This window comes from Neophocaena asiaeorientalis, unplaced genomic scaffold (genome assembly GCF_003031525.2).
Source record: "Neophocaena asiaeorientalis asiaeorientalis breed wild unplaced genomic scaffold, Neophocaena_asiaeorientalis_V1.1 scaffold49, whole genome shotgun sequence".
NCBI lineage: Eukaryota > Metazoa > Chordata > Mammalia > Artiodactyla > Phocoenidae > Neophocaena > Neophocaena asiaeorientalis.
The window spans coordinates 5,745,657-5,765,719 of NW_020172456.1; the positions used below are offsets into that span (position 1 = coordinate 5,745,657).

The 20,063-nt window shown below is 38.9% G+C and overlaps 1 protein-coding gene across 3 annotated transcripts in view; it reads right to left on the reverse strand.

Moving 5' to 3' along the window:
• The window catches only part of ZNF410 (zinc finger protein 410), a 40,643-nt gene that overhangs the window by 19,495 nt on the left and 1,085 nt on the right, over positions 1-20,063 (reverse strand). For all 3 annotated transcript variants that reach the window (XM_024737793.1, XM_024737795.1, XM_024737794.1), the window contains exons 2-5: positions 6,446-6,628; positions 5,367-5,502; positions 2,139-2,357; positions 703-894 (exon numbers count right to left, since the gene is read on the reverse strand). In XM_024737793.1, coding sequence (XP_024593561.1) covers positions 703-894; positions 2,139-2,357; positions 5,367-5,502; positions 6,446-6,478 — 580 coding nt within the window. In that variant the 5' untranslated portion in view covers positions 6,479-6,628. The remainder of the gene's footprint in view (positions 1-702; positions 895-2,138; positions 2,358-5,366; positions 5,503-6,445; positions 6,629-20,063) is intronic.

A 20,063-nucleotide genomic window follows, 5' to 3' on the forward strand; every position in this document is an offset into this window, starting at 1 on the left:
GACCTGATAATTTGCATTTCTAAATTACTGGTGATGCTGATGATCCAGGGACCACACTTTGAAAATTACTGGATAGAAAAAAAGTGGCACAGAGTAAATAGTACAGGAATGCTGAACTCAAAAGAAACCACACTATACCCTATTTGGATATTTAGGTCTTCTGGTGAATTGGTTCCACCCTCCCTGCCCTGCCCTGCCCACCCCCAACCCCCCAAAAAGCAGCACTATGGTAGCTGCTAATTGCTAACTCGCCATGAGCAGCGATTTAGTTTCAGCAAAACATTATCATCTGTCACACTGCCTTAAAATTAATTTTATTTTTATTGGTTTTATAGTTTTATTTCTATTAATTGATAAAACTGTCTTAATTTCATAATGGTGTAAAAGCTCTAAGTATAAGGACCATCACAATAAAAACAATTCAAGATAACACCAAGATGTGCGAAAAATTTTTTTCCTTTAAAAGGGGTTCAGTGTACTATTTAAAGCTGACAATTGAGAATGCTAGTTTAGTTGATTCTGCACATGAATCTGGCATGGCTGAGTTATTTTTCAGAAAATAAGAAAAACAATTTACATATTTCTGGCCTTCTGCTCTTACCAATAAAGTAATTTGGATTATATGCAACTCAAAATATAGCCACTGTATTACCAAAATCTCTGCACAGAATACTGGAAAGGAAAACACCACAGGGGTCTCACCATTGCTGCTGGTTTTCGCATTCTTTGCCAGCTGTGCACGAGTAGCAGCAATCAAACTGTCATGGGCCAACTCCTGAACCCGGAGGAACCATGGAATGCTACTGTCTGTGCTCTCACTGGAGAGGAAATCATTCCCTGAATCCTCTGCCTCATCTTGTACAAATACTAAGTGTTCGGCTGAAGAGCCCAGACCTGGAAGAAACAAAGAGGATATGTGAAAGTTAGCCATCAAGTAATCCTTTGATTGGCCCTGGCTCAGAAACTCTGTGTCCTGATCAGCTATTCCAGACTTTCACCTCTCACCTCAAGCTTCTGTTCTCATACAAGATTAGGTTATCACCTTTCCACTCCCAGCTGACAGGCTGGTCTTTATCTTACCTACTCCTATTTCAGAGGCAAAACGGTCTTTCCTAGCAACCAGGCTAAACCTCACCTCTAGGATCCCAATCCTATCTTTTAGTTTTCTCCTCTCCCAACCTCAACCCATTCCTCCTTAGTGGCCACCTTACAGCTTCCCTTTCAGCCTTTCAATCTGTCCAAGCTCAAGTCTCTCCCAACTTTTTTTTTAAAGAATAGAAAATCCCAAGTATGTCTCTAAATATCACCTTCTCACCTGTTCCTTCAAAGTCATGTTTCTTGAAGTTTCTTAACTTCTAACTTGTGTATCTACTTTCTCACCTGCTGTCCATTCCCTATCTCTTTAACCCTAAGCTCCACCTCTACTACCTCAATAACAATTGCTCTTGCTAAGTTTGCCGGACATACACTTCCCAGTCCTCATCTCACTGGCCCAGTATGTGGTATTTGGCATGATTCTGTACCTTTTCTTCTTTAAAACGTTTCCTTCCTTGGCTCCCCCCACATCATTCTCATTTTGTTTTCTTGAGATCCCTCTCTCTAGAAGCTGCTTCCCATTCTTCTGTTACCCTCTTAAAATTTTTTTTCAGGGTCCCAGATTTGCCTTCTTTTCTGTTTATGCTCCAGACTACTCCTGAATCAAAGAATCCATGCTCATTGTTTCATACACTTCCTGAATGCTGATAAGCACTAAAACTACTTATTTCACAACAGACCTCTCTAGAACTCTGGATTCCTGTTTCTAACTCTCTAAAGGACACCTCCTCCTAAATGTCCCTGTGAAATCTCAATATCAACAGGCACAAATTGGAACTAATCATTCTCCCGCAGCCCTATTCTTCCTGTGTGCACTATCCTGGTGAATGACACCACTTAATTTCCCAAACAAAAAATTTTTGAGTCACCTTAGAGTCTGCCTTCTCCCTCTACATACCCAATTGATCACCAAACGACACCAATTCTCCAAAATAATTAAAGAATAGTTTCTTTCCACTTTAAATATGACTAAGTTAACTATTCCCTGTTCCCCAGTTTTTTTTCTTAAGCATGAGCAGAAGTCAGAAAAGGGTAAAGAATACCTGCTCTTGTTAGGTTAAGAAGAATAAAAGAAGTGCTATCACTTGGCTGTAGATCTTGCAACAAGCTAGGAGACTCTGGAGTGGACAAAAACTCCGGAGACTTCTGTACGGTCTGAGCCCTCGTCTCTTCTCCGTCTGGACCCACATTCACCTGAAGGCTTCTCAACACAGCCGAGGAAGGAACCTCCTTGGAGGAGTTAGTATGATTTGGAGTATCATCTAGTAAAGGGAAAATACCACAGCTTTATGTAGCACCTATCTCCAAGGAGTTCGCCATTTTGATATATGGTACCTAACACCTTTGTAACATTCCTTAGTGGTACCTAACACCCTTGCAACATCCCTTAGTATCTAACACCCTTACAGGAGCAGACAGCATTTTCATTTTATAAATACAAAATCTGCCTCAGAAAAGAAGAGAGAGTGAAAGGCAGCTAAAGGCTGTCAACCAAATGTTGAGGGGCGGACTCCTCTGATGGTCGGTGGTAACTAATACAAACCATCCACATTTGGACATTACAGACCTTTGTCCTTTTGAGGCCCCAAATCAGTATATTTCCCTTGAAAAATATAGTTACACAATGAATACAAACTCAAGAACAGGATCTAAATTTTAAACTATTTTTCTTGGGAAAAGATACCTCTCTCTAATTTTTATAACATGTATGTGACAGTTCGGGTGAGTCATTAGGGGAAAAATCACAACCTGGGATATAACTGAAATTGTATAGAATCATGAGTATGTTTCATTATGGTTCTGGGTTTATACCAGATGTAAAGAAATAATTCAGAAGACTTGCTTCTAGAACTTTATTCTAAGGGAGGGGATGAATTTCCAAAGGTTTTAGTTGCAATATAATGAAGAACTGCCAAAAGTGCTAAAGCATCCGATGTTTTCAGGGGTTTCATTCATCTTTATAGAAGGCAGGTTACATTATTTTCTTCTTTCAAGGAGATAACAGGTAAGGTTATAGAAATAAAGTGGAAGCCTAGGGACAGCACTGCCATTCCAAAGCCTAACGAAGTTGTACAACAAAGTGAATGAATTTAATGCCACACAACTGGTTAAATGGTAAATTTAACTGGTTAAAACGGTAAATTTTATATACACTTTACCACAAAAAAACTGTTCTTAAAGTTCATAGCAGCACTGTTTGTCATAATACAACTCTGGAAAATAACTACATATTCATCAGCTGTGGCATGGAAAAAGAAGTTGTGGTATACTCATATAACAGAATACTATATAGCAATGAAACCAAACAAACCAGAGCTACACACAAGGATGAATCGCACAAACATAAAAGGTGCAACAAGATACACTCATATGATTCCATTTATTTAAAGTCCAAAATCAGCTAAAATTAGACTTGGGTGATTAAACTTGGAAAACAAAGAACGAATTTTCAAAAAATTGAGGGCAAAAAAAAAAAATTGAGGGCAGTGGTGACCTATGGAAGAACAGAGGTTGCTTTAATCATGAAGGAACCCATGGAGGGCCTGGAAGCTGGCAACGTTCTACTTCTTGATTGGGTGGTGCTATCTCCTTTATAATAATTCTTCAAAAGGTATATCCATATAGTTTTGTGCTTTTCTGTGTCTATCACATATCCCAACTAAAAAGAAAACATGTAGGTCATGCATGGAATGATTCACACATATTTGGGAGGAAGGGGAATGAGATTAGGGAGGTATGTACAAGATACATTTGTGTTTGTAACACTACGTTTCATGGGCTGGGAAGTGAGTACATGGGTTTTCATTTACTATTATCTATAACTGGTTGTCTAAAATATTTTAAATCAAAATTAAAACTAAAAGAAGGTAATGTAGAAAAGAAGATGGATGCTTTTGTTCCTGTTTTCATTTCCTTTATTATTGTCAAAATATTTATTCAATAAATTAAAATTGGGAGAGAAAATTCAGGAAAAAAAGCCTAATGAAGATCAAATTTTATTAGCACATGGAAATTTTCACATATTGAAATTCCATGGATTTGGAAACACTCCCAACACACCAGTAGAAAAATGGGACTTGAGAGATCAAAGATGTGGGAAAGACAGGAGCTAGATAGAGAAACCTTAAATCAACACTGGTTGGTTGAATGTATCTGCCCTTAAGTCACTTCAAAAATCAAAAAAGAACACCACTAGAGGATAGTAACCAGAAGACTTTATAACAAATAAGTTGTCGACCCTCCCCTGATTTAACATTAATATTCCAAATTTTAAATATTTCAATTTCTAGAAAATAAAGAATCTATTGCATCCAAAAATAATGTTTTCCTTCCTAATAGTCAAGTGATAAGATCTCCTTCTTCTCATCCAAAGCTAATCTCACTACCCATGCTCAGCATTCTACTTCCTTCTACCTCTCCTGGAGCCTCCTCACCAATTATCTACTCTTTGTGTTTGCAGCTTCTCTAATGGACTCTTTCCTCTTAGTATAAAACCACCCTCTAATATTTCGGATCTTAAAAAAGAACTCTTCAATGTACTTTATGTCCTTCTCTTTTTCCTTCCCATAGCAAGACAGCCTTTAGAAAGTATAGTTACTTCCTCAACTTGCACTGATACCTCAACCCACTGCAGCCTGGCTTTCCACTCCCTCTCCAAGGAGCAGGTCCTGCCTAGGTCAACAATGACCTCACTGACCCTATCTCATTGGGACAGCCCCTGTCTCACTGGGCCTCTTAGAAGCATTTGTCACACTTGACTATTCCCTTGGGTTCCATGCCTGCACTCTATGCCAGTATTCCCCCTATTGCTCTAGCCTTTCTTTCTTCCCTCCTTCACAGGCTCTCCTGCCTCACCCCATACCTTGAATACGGAGTTCCACGCAGTTCTGCCTTGGCCTCCTTTTCTTCTCACTCTCACTCTATGGGTGTTCATAACCATTCCTATGACTTAAACTACCAATGCAGGGAATTCCCTGGCGGTCCAGGGGTTGGGACTCCACACTCTCAGTGCCAAGGGCCCGGGTTCAATACCTGGTCGGGGAACTAAGATCCCACAAGCTGCGCGGTCTGGCCAAAAAAAAATTTTTTTTTTAAATAAATAAACTAACAATGCACTTATGACTCCCATGGTTGCTTTTTCTCCACAAGTCCTAATTTTTACAGTTTCTACCAGTCAGTTATAAAGTCAGTTATCACATTCTACCAGTACCACAGAGAAGGCTAAGCTCTTAAGACTTGTTTATCTTATCTCTGGTGATCTTAATTTTTACCTGGTAACATTAGCCGACTGCATTCTGAGGCCTCAGTCACTGGAAGGAGGGACAAGCAAGTAATGTCTTTAGCTTCTGATTCTACTAGCCCCTGTCCCAGTGGGATGGACGTATTCTGAACAAACTGTACCAGCAGCTGAAGGGGAAAGGGGGGGATGTGGAGACAACAAATAATACAGGTTATTATGAATGGATCTAAACCTCTGAATTTACCAAAAGGCAATAATGTAATTAAGTCTTGATCGCTCACTAGTCTCAACCTTATTCATAGAAAAACTAGATTAACTACAAAATAATATTTTAACTCATTTTTATCAAGTGTTCTAGATAAAAATTGAATCATATAATTAACTTCTATCACCTTCCATAAAACAGAGAAATGATAAAAGTAATTATATTTTTAAATGGTGGCTATTACAAATTCAACTGCATTGTACTGATTATATTTTATAAAGCACTCTTCTGTGTATAGGCTCTTTTAATCCTCACTGTAACTTAGTGAGATTAAACATGTATTTTAAAGACAAGGAATCAAGTTGAAGACACTAAATGACTAGTCCAAGGTCACATTACTAGTTAGGAGCAATGTCAGTCTTCATACTTAGGTAACGTGATTCCAAATTCAGTGATCTTTCCACTAAGCAACACACATGTTCTAAAATTAAAATGAGAAAAGTGAATAAAAATTTTAGATGTTTAAATCCCCTAATCACATTTAAAAAGAAAACACTTTTAGATATATACAAAATTAATAAAAAATGGTTTGTGGTAGTAAATATTACATATATGTCATATACATAAATTTTGTCATTATGTAAATGTATAATAATTTACATTTATTTAAATAACAAGCATAAAAAGTCATAAAAGGTAAGAATTGAATTTTTAAATTTTTGAGAAAGTACTTAGTAACAGAAAAATAATAAACTAGTAGTTACAACCAAAACCATACGGCCCACAAAACCTAAAATATTTATTACCTGGCACCATTACAGAAAAAGTTTGCTGACTCCTGAACTAAGAATAAACTCTGGAATACAGCCCACCAAAAGAAAAGAAAACCAGTTGCCTGGGCTCACCTCTGGTTTGGATTCTAACTCATCTGATAACATTGATTCAGCTTCCAAATCCTGTAGCTGTTCAGGGGACAGGTTAAAATTTTAATTCAGAGTCAATGACACCTTCCTGTTATGCTCATACTCCTCTAGGAAGTGCTATGCTTTTCCTGTAAGATGCTGGGCTGGGTGGGTAATTAATTTAGCCTAAAAAAGGAAAAAAGAAAGAGAGAATTCAGAGCAGCAGGAAAATGTAGCTAAAAAAACAAAGCCACTTCTTTACATATCCAAAAATCACAACAAGCAAGCAAATAAAGAATTCAGCCCAAAACACTTGTTTTAAAATAGAACAAGCCCAACAGATATCAAAACCCATAAAAAGTTGTACTTTAATGCAGAATTTCTAACAACCTATTCTAAGAACATAGAGAACAGACTTGTGGTCGCCAAGTGGGAAGGGGGTGGGGGAGAAATGGATTGGGAGTTTGGGATTAGCAGATGCAAACTATTATATATAGAATGGATAAACAAGGTCCTACTGTATAGCACAGGGAACTATAGTCAATATCCTGTAATAAAGTACAATGGAAAAGAAAATGAAAAAGTATACACATACATATATAGGTAATGATATGACTGAATCATTTTGCTGTACAGCAGAAACACAACACTGTAAATCAACTATACTTCAATAAATTTAAAAATAAATAAATAAAATAAAAAATAAGAAAAGGTCTTAAGTATGGAAAAAGCTATATGCCCAAAGAATTTCACCTTATCATCTGTGATAATAACTGTAAGCAACATATAAATATAGATATATATTCAATTAGGTAATGGTTGATTATAGTATGACACTGTATGACTTAAAAAGTACAGTTATGGGGCTTCCCTGGTGGTGCAGTGGTTGAGAGTCCACCTGCCAATGCAGGGGACACGGGTTCGTGCCCCGATCTGGGAAGATCCCACATGCTGTGGAGCGGCTAGGCCCGAGAGCCATGGCCGCTGAGCCTGCGCGTCCGGAGCCTGTGCTCCGCAACGGGAGAGGCCACAACAGTGAGAGGCCCGCGTACCACAAAAAAAAAAAAAAAAAAAAAAAAGTTATGAAAACAATGCAACAAAAATGCTAAGACATTAAATTACCAAAACAAAATACAAAATTATACACTTGTTATTAAAACTAGTTAAGATAAGCACAGGAAAAAGTAAAAGGAAATTCACACAGCCATGATAGTCACTGTACTGGGTGGGTGGTAGGTTGGTGTGACGTTTTTCTTCTCTTAATTTCCCAATTTTTTATAAAAGGTAAATTACACAGTCAAAATTTGAACAGTGTTTCCTCAAAGTAGTATTCTCGGGACACTCATGAAGCTGTTTCCCCCCCCTTACTTTAAATTCTTACTTTCTTCATGACTATCCTTAGTGTTGTGTTTGGATTCCTTTTTCTTTTTTGTGTGTATTTATCTATTATAGATTTTCGGTTTGCTGGTATTTATCTATTATAGATTTTCGGTTTGCAGTTACCATGAAATTTTGGTATAGTAGTCTATATATACACAGTTGTTTTAAGATGCTGATCTCTTAATTTCAAATGCATTTTAAATATCCTGCATTTTCACTCTCCTCCTCTCATGATTACTGGTTTTGATATCATATTCTACATCTACTTGTTTTGCATATCTCTCAACTGCTCTTGTGGATGGAGATGATTTTATTACTTTTGCTTTTTAACCTCCCTACTAGTTTGTGTGTGGATGATTTCCTACCTTGACTGTATGTTTGCCTTTACCAGTGAGCTTTCCCATTTTGTAATTTTCTTGTTTCTAGTTGTGGCCTTTTCTTTTCCACCTAGAGAAGTTTCTTTAGCATTTGTTGTAAAGCTGGTTTGATGGTGCTGAATCCTTTTAGCTTTTGCTTGTCTGTAAAGGTTTTGATTTCTCCATCAAATCTGAATGAGAGCCTTGCGGGGTAGAGGATTCTTGGTTGTAGGTTTTTCCCTTTTGTCACTTAAAATGTACTGTGGCACTCTCTCCTGGCCTGCAGATTCTGCTGAAAAATCAACTGATAACCTTATGGGAGTTCCCTTGTATGTTATTTGTTGCTTTGCCCTTGTTGCTTTTAGTATTTTCTCTTTATCTTTAATCTTTGTCAATTTGTTTTTGTTTTTGTTTTGCGGTACACGGGCCTCTCACTGTTGTGGCCTCTCCCGCTGTGGAGCACAGGCTCCGGGATGCGATGCGTGGGCTGAGCGGTCATGGCTCATGGGCCCAGCCGCTCTGTGGCATGTGGGTTCTTCCCGAACCGGGGCACAAACCTGTGTCCCCTGCATTGGCAGGCGGACTCTCAACCACTGCACCACCAGAGAAGTCCAATCTTTGTCAATTTGGTTACTATGTGTCTCAGCATGTTTTCCCTTGGGTTAATCCTGTATGGGACTCTCTGCACTTCCTGGACTTGGGTAACTGTTTCCTTTCCCACATTAGGGAAGTTTTCAGCTATTATCTCTTCAAATATTTTCTCAGGCCCTTTCTCTCTCTCTTCTCCTTCTGGGACCCCTATAATGCAAATGTTAGTGTGTTTGATGTCCCAGAGGTCTCTTAAAATGTCCTTTCTTTTCATTCTTTTTTCTTCATTCAGTTCCGTGGCAGTGCTTTCCACTATTCTTTCTTCCCGCTCACCAATCCGTTCTGCCTCATTTATTCTGCTGATTCCTTCCAGTGTATTTTTCATTTTAGTTACTGTATTCTTTAACTGTTTGGTCACTCTTTGTATTTTCTAACTCTCTGTTAAAAACTTCTTGTAACTTCTCACTCTGTGCATCCATTCTTTTCCTGAGTTCTTGGTTCATCTTTATGATCATTACTCTTAACTCTTTCTTGAGTAGATTGCCTATCTCCACTTCACTTAGTTGTTGTTTGGGGGTTTTATCTTGTTCCTTTGTCTAGAACATATTCCTCTGCCATCTCATTTTGTCTGAATTTCTATTTGTATTTTTATGTATGTGGTAGGTTAGTTACATTTCTCAACCTTGGAGAAGTGGCCCTCTGTAGGGGATGTCCAGGTGTCCCAGCAGTACACTCCCCTCTCATCACGCAAGGGCCAGGGACCATCTGGTCACAGGGTAGATTCTGACTTGTGTTTGCAGACTCAGTTCCACGGGCTGTGAGACTGTAGTTTTCTTGCTTCTGGTGTCTGCCCCCGGTGGGTGAGGCTGGGTCTTGGCCCTCTGGTGGGCAAGGCCGAGTCAAGGGGCATGTCTAGAGGTGGCTGTGGGATCAGGAAGTCTTTAGGCAGCCTGTCTGCTGATGGGTGGGGTTGTGTTCTTGCCCTGTTGGCTGTTTGGTCTGAGGCATCCCAGCACTACCGGCTGTTGGGTAGGGCTAGGTCTTGGTGATAATGACCCAAGCAAGATGTCAGCCTCCAGCAAGAGTTCACACTGATGAATACTCCCCGATATCTCTGCCCTCAGTGTCAATGTCCTCAAGGGGAGCCAAAGCCACCCCCACCCCCACCCCCGTCCTCCCCAGGAGACCCTCCAAGACCAGCAGGTAGGTCTGGCCCAGGCTCCTATGAAGTCATCACTGCTTTTGCCCTGGGTCCCATTGCGTGCAAGACCTTGTGTGCACCCTCCAAGAGTGGAGCTCCTGTAATTAAGCCCCAATGGCCCTCAAAGCCAAATGCTCTGAGGGCTCCTCCTCCAGACATCAGACCCCACAGGCTGGGGAGCCCAATATGGGGCTCAGAACGCTCACTCCCATGGGAGAACTTCTGCAATATAACTATTCTCCAGTTTGTGGGTTACCCAGCTGGGGAGTATGGGATTTGATTATATCGCAAGTGTACCCCTCCTACCATCTCGTTGTGGTTTCTTCTTTATGTCTTTGGATGTAGATTATCTTTTTGGTAGGTTCCAGTCTTTTTCATCAATGGTTGTTAAGCAGTTAGCTGTGATTTTGCTGTGCTCATGAGAGGAGGTGAGCTCAAGGTCCTTCTACTCTGCCATCTTGTCCTCCCATCCTCTAAATTCTTACTTTCTTAAAGCTTTTCTTTCAGGATTTTGGCAAATAACTCCACTTTATTTCACACAATTTTTGCTTAAATTGGAAGCACTATTATATACAAAATAAGCATACAGTGTAATATATACCCAGGATGAGAGTTTTCAATACATACCAAGGTAGAGTGGAAAGTTAGAATAAGAAAGACTTACTCTACAAAAAGGGCATTTAGAAGTATGTGAATAAATGTCTATTCTCCTGTTGGTTAAACCTCTCCCCAATGCTAGCTTCCAGAAATCCTCACTTTCATCATAAAAAAAATGTATCAGATGTAAATGAAAAGGCTCATTTTAAGTTTACCACATAAAGCTGTCATAAATCCCTGACTTTTCCTTTCACATACGTTTTTCTTATTCAAGCACTATAACTGCTCAATGTCGTTTACCCATCCCTCTTTTCAGAGAGGAAGGAACCGAGGCTTAGTACAGTTACTTGCTCAAGTTATTAAGCTGCAGAGCCAGCATTCCCACCCACAGAGCAGGCTGGCATGAATAGTAATTACATCTCTCTAGGTCTGATCTTGAATCATCAGGATTCAAGAATTAAGAATTCCTTTTCCCCAATTCCAGCTCATTTCAAGAAGCCAAGAAATTACCAAATGTTTGCTTAGGTTAACCTTAGGGTTCCTCCAACTTGAAGATTCCAGGACTGTAAAATCTCTAAGAAACTAGACAACTATTTACTGTCCTTTATATTTGTTAGTTTTCTTAGAAACTGATGGCACTGGCTCCATTTCTGATATCTTTACCTAATGAAAATTTTTTAAAATTTAGTATATGAACATGTGTACCAAACAAGGGAAAAAATCAGATATACTATATTTTAGACATTTTTGCAAATCTGTAATAACAATTTAGAGAAGGGAGCTGCCACCTCTCTTACAGTTTAATAGATACCTCTAGATCACCATTTCTCATGCTCATGGTTATCTGTGATGTTTCATTTTAGTCATTTCAATGATAATTTTTTAAAAATTAACACATGCATTTTCTGGAACAAATCAGTATCCATATTATAACTGAGTTCTACCACACAATTTTGGTGCCCAGTTTGTGGTTTGTATGTTTGCTGTATAAACAAAAGAGAGATGAGTAGGATGCAGCAGAATAGGCAGGATGACCTCAAAAGAATCTGTATTGGAGCACTCAGTACCATATCGAGTGTATTAGGTGGATCTCATCTTTAACACAGCAAATTGCTATGTACATTAGCTGGAAATGTGATGGCAAATATGCAATTAAAATTTTCTATTCCCAATTCAAGTTACCCACTTAACAGATTTCAAAAACTACAATTCAAATATTTTTTTACATTAACAGCTTCATTAAGAGGTAATTCACATACCATACGGGTCACTCACTTCAAAAGTACAACTAAATTTTTTTAGTATATTCACAGTTATGCGACCATAATCACAATCAATTTTACAACAATTTCTTCACCCCAAAACAGAAACCTATTAGTAATCACTCCCCATTTCCTCCCAAACCTTCCGCTGACCAAGCCTAGGCAACCACTAATCTATTTTTTGTCTCTATGGATTTCCCTATTCTGGACATTTCATATAAATGGAATTATATATGTAATATTTTGTGTTCGGCTGCTTTCACGTAGCTTACTGTTTCCAATGTTCATCCTTGTTATAGCATGTACCAGTACTTAATTTCCTTTTATTGTCAAATAATATTCTATTGCATGGATATACATTTTATTTGTCCATTTATCAGTTGACGGTCATTTGGGTTGTTTCCACAATTTGGCTATCATGAATAATGCTGCTATAACATTCATGTACACATTTTTTAAATTTTATTTATTTATTTTTGGCTGTGTTGGGTCTTTGTTGCTGTGCGCGGGCTTTCTCTAGTTGCGGCGAGTGGGGGCTACTCTTTTGTTGTGGTGCGCAGGCTTCTCATTGCAGCGGCTTCTCTTGTTGCGGAGCACGGGCTCTAGGCACGTGGGCTTCAGGAGTTGTGGCATGCAGGCTCAGGAGTTGTGGCTCACGGGCTTAGATGCTCAGCAGCACGTGGGATCTTCCTGGACCAGGGCTCGAACCCATGTCCCCTGAACTGGCAGGAGGATTCTTAACCACTGCACCACCAGGGAAGCCCCATGTACAAATTTTTGTGTGGACATATGTTTTCACTCTTTAGGGTATACATCTAGGAGTGGAAATGATAGGTGATACAGTAACTGTGTTTAACCTCTTGAGGAATTACCAGGCTATTTTCCAAAGTGGCTGCACTATTTTACAATCTCACCAGTAGTGCATGAGGGATCCAATTTCTCCCTATCCTCTCCTTTTAAAATACACCTTTTGTTATTACAGCCATCCTAGTGAGTGTGAAGTGGTAACTCACTGTAGTTTTGAGTTGCATTACCTGATGGCTAATGATGTTGAGCATCTTTTCATGTGCTTATATGCCATTTGTACATCTTTTTTGGAGAAATGCTTATTCAGATCGTTGGCCCATTTTTAAACTGAGTTGTCTTTTTACTATTGAGTTGTAAGAATTCTTTATATATTCTAGATACGAGTCCCTTACCAGATATAAGATTTGCCCAAACTTTCTCCCTTTCTGTGTTATCTTTTTATTTGCAACACAAGTCTTATCTTCTTCTGAATAAGCCAACTCTAACTCTACAAAGTTATCAAACAATACCTCACTGAAATTGGCATTCAAGGACTTCTGGCCAGTTTTGGTTGAATATAAGATCTGATTATCATAAACTGCTTCACAATGCCTTCACATCACAAATACTACCTTGTATGATATTCTCTACATTGCTATTACTAAAGTTAAAATATAGAAACAGATTATATATATTAGTGAATCCAAAGCTAAATCTTTCCACTATTCAGATCAACATTAAGTATTTCATTTCAGTAAAACAACATCTCTACAACATAATATGAATGTTAATTTGGATTTTCTTGGGTTTTGGTATGGTTTACGTCTATATACTTACTCATAAAGATATAAATCCATGGTAACAACAGACATAACACTGATAACCTAAATTCTACTATATACATGGTTCCTATGGCCATCAAAACATATTAGATTGCTTAAGAAAACAACCTTGCTTCAGCATATATTATATATTTTTTAAAATTCCACTGACCCTACCATTGCTAGTACTAAATTATTTGTAAATTTGTTTTGATTTTATAGTTGATTAAAAGGTATAGGGGTTCAACACAGGAGGGATAAGGATTACCTAGCTTTTTTTTTTTTTTTTTGCGGTACGTGGGCCTCTCACTGTTGCGGCCTCTCCCGTTGCGGAGCACAGGCTCCGGAGGCACAGGCCCAGCGGCCATGGCTCACGAGCCCAGCCGCTCCGCGGCATGTGGGATCCTCCCAGACCAGGGCACAAACCTGTGTCCCCTGCATCGGCAGGCGGACTCTCAACCACTGTGCCACCAGGGAAGCCCGATTACCTAGCTTTTCGTTTGAGTATATTTAAAGTATTTATGAGAAAAATAATGTACCAGTATGGGGTTGGGGGGGAGTGTCCAATGCAATGTCTTTCCTTCAAATGCAATTTACATGACACTAGAGTGAAAGACACTGCTTTACTCAAAGAGAAGCTATTTTCAAGATAATTATGGGTCACAGAGGAAATTTCTTCCCAGGCTTTCTTATATTAATTAAGATAAGAGATTAGAGATGCAATACCAAGCAGTCGCCTACATCACCCAAAGTCCTTTAACTGGACAGTAATATTTGCTCATTTTTATTTTGTATCTTTACCCAGACAGACAAAATTTGTATTCTTATTTCCTTCTAAATAGAAAAATTACTAATTTAGCTCCATAAAAAATAAAAGAGATAATGATATTTAACTATCAGCAACAAAGGCCAGGCACATCAAATCCTATTTTCCACAAATCATAACATAAATAAGGAATCTTGGCTCCGGATGAAGAGTTCATAACAAAACTAACTGATCTCAGAAACCGAAGGATTGGTCTAAGTATACTGTTAAGACCTTTTCTCCCTCTACCCTTGGCAACAACTAAATTTTACTGTGTGCATGGTTCCCTATGGCCATGAAAGCATATTAGACTGCTTAAAGGAACAATCTTGGTCTAGCACATATTATGTTTTTTAAAAATCCACTGACCTTACCACTGCTATTATTGAATATATTACCCCATAGTCAGCCTAAGGGTTAAAAAAAATGCACGCAACACAAACCTTTGCAATGAACCAAAGCAAAGAACACAAGAAGCCCTGAAAAGTTCTGGGAATAAGTAACGAGAGAACACCTAACAACAGCAAAGTTGATTTAGGACAACAGCAATCTCTATGGCCATCCTGAAAACAACTCTCTTTCTGTTTTTAGCCAAATAAATCCTGGGAACTGAAGTTTGATAAACTGTATTCTTTTTTTACAGTACACTCAACATCATCCAGCAAATTATGCATTAACACTAAGGAGCTGAACAAGTTTAATAAAGAAGTTGAGATGTTTAAAAAAAAAAAATCCAAGGTCTCTAAAGCAGGAATCTAAATTCTGCCTCTGACTCGCTGGTTGAGACCTGGGCAAGCTATTCATCTTCTTGGCCCTCGGAAACTTATCTGAAATACAGAAATAAAATAGGTCTACCCTAAGATTATTTATATATCAGGCAATAGAAATAATTACAAAATTCTTCAGAAACGAAGTTCTGCGTAAGTGCTTAAGAAACAAGTAAATCTATCAAACGCTTAATATACTATAAAAGGTTAAGAAATCTGCTTTTTCTTACTGAGTCCAAATTTCCTATAGAGCAGTGGTTTTCAAACTTTTTTGACTGCAACCCACAGTAAGATACATTTTCCATCATAACCCAGCGAATGAAACACACACAGAGATACACACAAATAACATTTTCATAAAACAATAAAATACTAACATATACTAATCTCATGCACTTTGAATTTATTTTTAAATAAGATCCACGAAAATGTTCTCACAGCTATTAACAGGTTATGTCCCACAGATAGAAAAACACTATAAAGTATTTTCAAGTGTCTAAAATGCATATGTTTAACACAGAATCAGTCTTAAAATATAAAGCCATAGATATAAACCTGCTATAAGTATATATTACAAACAATCAGCAATTACCATTGATAAAAGTCTTGGTGAAATTGAGATTATTTAAACCTCAAACCTCCTTGAGGTCTGCAAAGGAAAATACTACACACTAGGCAAAGAAAGACAAAGTAGTTTTTCTAATTAACCAGTCTTTGGTCCCACACCCTAATGAAGAAATCTCATATACTAGACAGGAATTAGTGGTAACACCATTTCCCTAGAGTACGTATGGCCTAAAACCAATGAAGGCTACATGAAGAAATACTGGGAGGGAAAAACCAATCCAAAGTAAACTAAGCAAGCAACAGGGGAACAGAGCTGATACAGGTCTCTTGCCTTAGTCCTGACTGCCATACAGAAGGGAGTGTATTCCAAACAGAAAGATGACCAGGGGCTTTAATACTCTGCATCATGAAAGAAACAGAACAGCATTGTGTCAACCTCCAAAAAGCAATGTGATTCCACCCTAGAATACAAAGCCCAGAATACCAGTATTGCTCTTATCCTCTTGAGGGAGGTAGAAAATGCCTTGACCTTGAGCTGGTTTTGGAAAGAAGGGGAAGACTGAGGGAGGCTTGAGAAAAAAGAGGGAAGAAACTGAGAAACACTGTGCTCCCTCAATTGGTCACTATTCATAAAGGTTAAAATAAAGCACATAATTTCAACCAAGAGGACTAGTCTCTCTTACCATGGGCCAATCTGCTTCTCAGCTCCCCTGAAACCTGTGGCTGACCACAGATACAGACAGGAACAAAACTCAGTTAATACTTAAAAAACGAAAACAAAATTCTACTAATGTTAGTGAATTCCAAAGACCAAAAATTAAAATTTAAAAAAGAGCAGTTTAAGTTTTGGCATAAAATGGTAGTGAAAGGAACAGAAAAACCAAGTAACTTTTTTTTTTTTTTTTTTTTTTTTTTTGGGTCACTCTCAATCACTGCGCCACCAGGGAAGCCCCCCAAGTAACTTTTTAATATCATATCTAGTATATGATATAGCATGAGAGTTAATTAAATTCTAATGATAAAGTGGTAACGGGTACTGATAAAAGACATTTGGAATATAGAACTGTGAAGCCAGAATGAATCTCAGAAACTGTAGCATTCACCCTGCGCGCGCCTTCCCTCTTCTCTTCACAGGATCTTCTGGGGTGCTCCATTCCTACAGCCCTGATTTTTATTCCGGTCACCTCCCCATTTCTCTGCAATCCTTCAGAGACAAATTTAAGCCAATGATCTTCATGCTGCCAAATTTAATGGATACTTTGCTGCCCTAATCTTACTTGACCTTTGCAAGGGACAGCTATTATTTTTGACTGTTCCACATTCATTCCCCCGTTTGGGTGACAGCATCCACATTTTATTGGGGGATCTATCCCTCCCCCACTGGATACATTCTGAGTGCGATTATAGATTAAGGTGTTCTTTTCTATCCTGACCAACTGTTGGATACTCAACCCATGATGAACAAATCAGATACTTTTCCTCAGAACGTGAATTCTAAAAGAAGTAACTAAGGTGAAAACTGCTGTAGCAGCCCATTCACTCCAGTACTGCAATTAGCAGCCTCCCCTTGGGGCTGCTCAGATTCCGGTCCTTTTCAAAGCCAGGGCCTTCAGCATTTCCTTTGATCCTGTCAGCTGCCCACATCCTTGTCATAAATTCCTCTTCTCCTCAAGTAAATTGGTCATTTGCAACCAGAGCCATAACTGATATTTTCCCTTAGAAGTACTGCCTCCTTCCTCAAACACTTTACTTACTCTTTTGCTTCTAAGATACTTCTTCCTTATTTTAATCCTACCTCATTGGCCATTCCTCCAGTTTCCTTCGATAACTCCTATATTCCTCCTCCACTCATCCTCTAAATATTAATGTTCTTCAGGATAATTTGCAGGCCAGGCCCTCTTCTCTTGCTAGACTCTCTTCCTAGTGTGAACTCATGGCTTTAAATGATACGGTCTCCAAAATTTTTATCTATAGCCCAGATATCTCCTCTGAGCTGCAAACTTGTACATAGGAAGGATTGCTTATTTGACATCTCTACCTCATGTTTTGATATCTCAAATTTAACATGTTCAAAATGAATTCTCTCCCAAGACTATTTCCCATCCTCCCCTGCCAGCCCCTCTGACCACAACCCTCCGTTCAAGGGAGGATCACCATTCACCCCATTTAGAAGTCACTTTTATTACTTTATTTCCTTTGTTCCCAGTATCCAGTCCAGCTGCAAGTCTGGACTTGATTCTGTCTCCAAAAGAGATCGCAAATCCACCTACTTCTATCTCTACTGCCACTACTCTACTCCAGGCCACCATCAACCTTGCCTTAAAGTACTGTTACTGTCTCCTAACTGGTCTCCCTGCTTCTATACTTTGCCTCCCTCCATTCTCTTCACATCACTTAATATCATCTTAAAATGCGAATTTTCACATTTTTTTTTTCACGTGGCTTCCCAATGCATCTAGAAAAAATCCAAACTCCTTATCCTGGCCTATAAGGACCTATGTGATCCATTCCTGCATCCATTCAACCTCCAGCCAGATGACTCTCCCTTAGTTCCTTGAACATATTAAGCTCTTTCCTATGTTAGGGATTTGCACACATCATTTCCTCTACTTAGGAATGCTTTCTCTTCCATTGCTCTTTTTCATTCTTCAGGGCTCTACTTAACTATCAACTCATGCAGAAACACTGCCTGATAACCTTATCCAAGGAAGGTTCCTCATACCCCCACTTTTATTTTCTATCTCTGCTGTCTCCATTACAGCACTTACCACAATTTCTAATTCTTTTGTTTTGATACAGTATTCACTTTTTGTCTGGCTACCCCCTAAATTGTAAGCTCCATAAACAAAGGCAAGAACTAGACTGTCTTGTTCACTACTATATCTCCCAGAACCCAGAACCCATCACCTAGTGCCCGGCAAAGTATTGTAGGTAATTCATAAGGAATTTAGGTCTCCAAGAGTCATTTCTGATACTGTGAAGCTCTGAGATTGTCTTTACTATGAGTTTAAAGGGCTTTTATACAAACTTCCTGTAAGCAGCTAGTAGGTACTGAACAAATATTTGTATAACGAACGAATGACTCCGTGAATCATACCCAAATTTTTGTCTCTACTTCTGACCTCTCTCTGTACTCCAAACTTTCATTTCTAACTGCTTGCTAGGTAACCCCATGTGGCTATCTACCTCAATTTTAACAATGTCCAAAATCCAGACTGTCACCTTCCTCACCAAACCTGTTCTTCTTCCTGTATTATCCATTTCAGTTATTGCCCAATTGTTCTCCCACTCAGCTACAAATTCTAGGTCTTGAACAATCTCTCTCATCCTCCATATTTAAATAATCCCAGTGGTTCTGATTCCTCCAAATTTACTCCCACCATAATGCCCTGTTTAGGTTTTTCATTATCTTTCAACTACACTATGAAAATAGGCTTCTAACTGGCCACCTTGCCCTTAAAATTCCCCTTTCCATTCCATTTTTTTTTTTTTTTTTTTTTTTTTTTTTTTTTTTTTTTTTGCGGTACGCGGGCCTCTCACTGTTGTGGCCTCTCCCGTTGCGGAGCACAGGCTCTGGACGCGCAGGCTCAGCGGCCATGGCTCACGGGCCGAGCCGCTCCGCGGCATGTGGGATCTTCCCGGACCGAGGCACGAACCCGTGTCCCCTGCATTGGCAGGCGGACTCTCAACCACTGCGCCACCAAGGAAGCCCTCCATTCCATCTTTTATGCAGCCACTCGAGTTATCTTTCCAAAACACAGAAATGCTTTCGTCACTTCCCTTACCCAAAGTTCAGGGCTTCAGAATTAACAGTCAAATCCCTAAGCATGGCATTTTAAATATTCAACAATATGTCCTCAAATACTGTTCCAACTGCAGCATCCACTATATTCCTCAATGAACCCTTTTCTCCAGTACACACTGGACCGGCTACTAAATGAACACTCCAACCTATTTTAGTGCTCAAGGTCCCTTTCCCTTGTGATAGTTCTTCAGTAATAAGACCCTCCAGTAATAAAACGCTCCAATCCAGCTGTGATCTTTTGAAATCCTTTCCAGTCTTTAAAATCCAACTCATACGCCATCCTCCATGAAGACCCCTTTCCCTCCAGTGAGAACAAATCTGTCCTTCCCTTGGTGTTCTCACAACACAGTTTAACCTCTCTTTAGCAATTATTTCAGCCTGCCTTGGGAGTTAGTTGCATATTTTTCTCACTGGTTAAGGTTCATTGAATTTATCATCCTTCTCCCATCCTTCTCCCTTCTCCACTGATGCTTTGCACAAACTAAGCATTCAGGAAATATTTTCTGAATGAATAGGTAACCCCCTTCATTTACAGAGGGAAAAAAAAGTCCAAAGCTAGAGATTAACTTGCCAAAAATTAGACCTCTACTTAGATGTAAAACTTAAAAAACTAGAACCTAAATCTTTTGACTGCGAGTTTAGTTGACCTTGTCTCACACGAAGATAACACAAAGTGGAATTTCTCA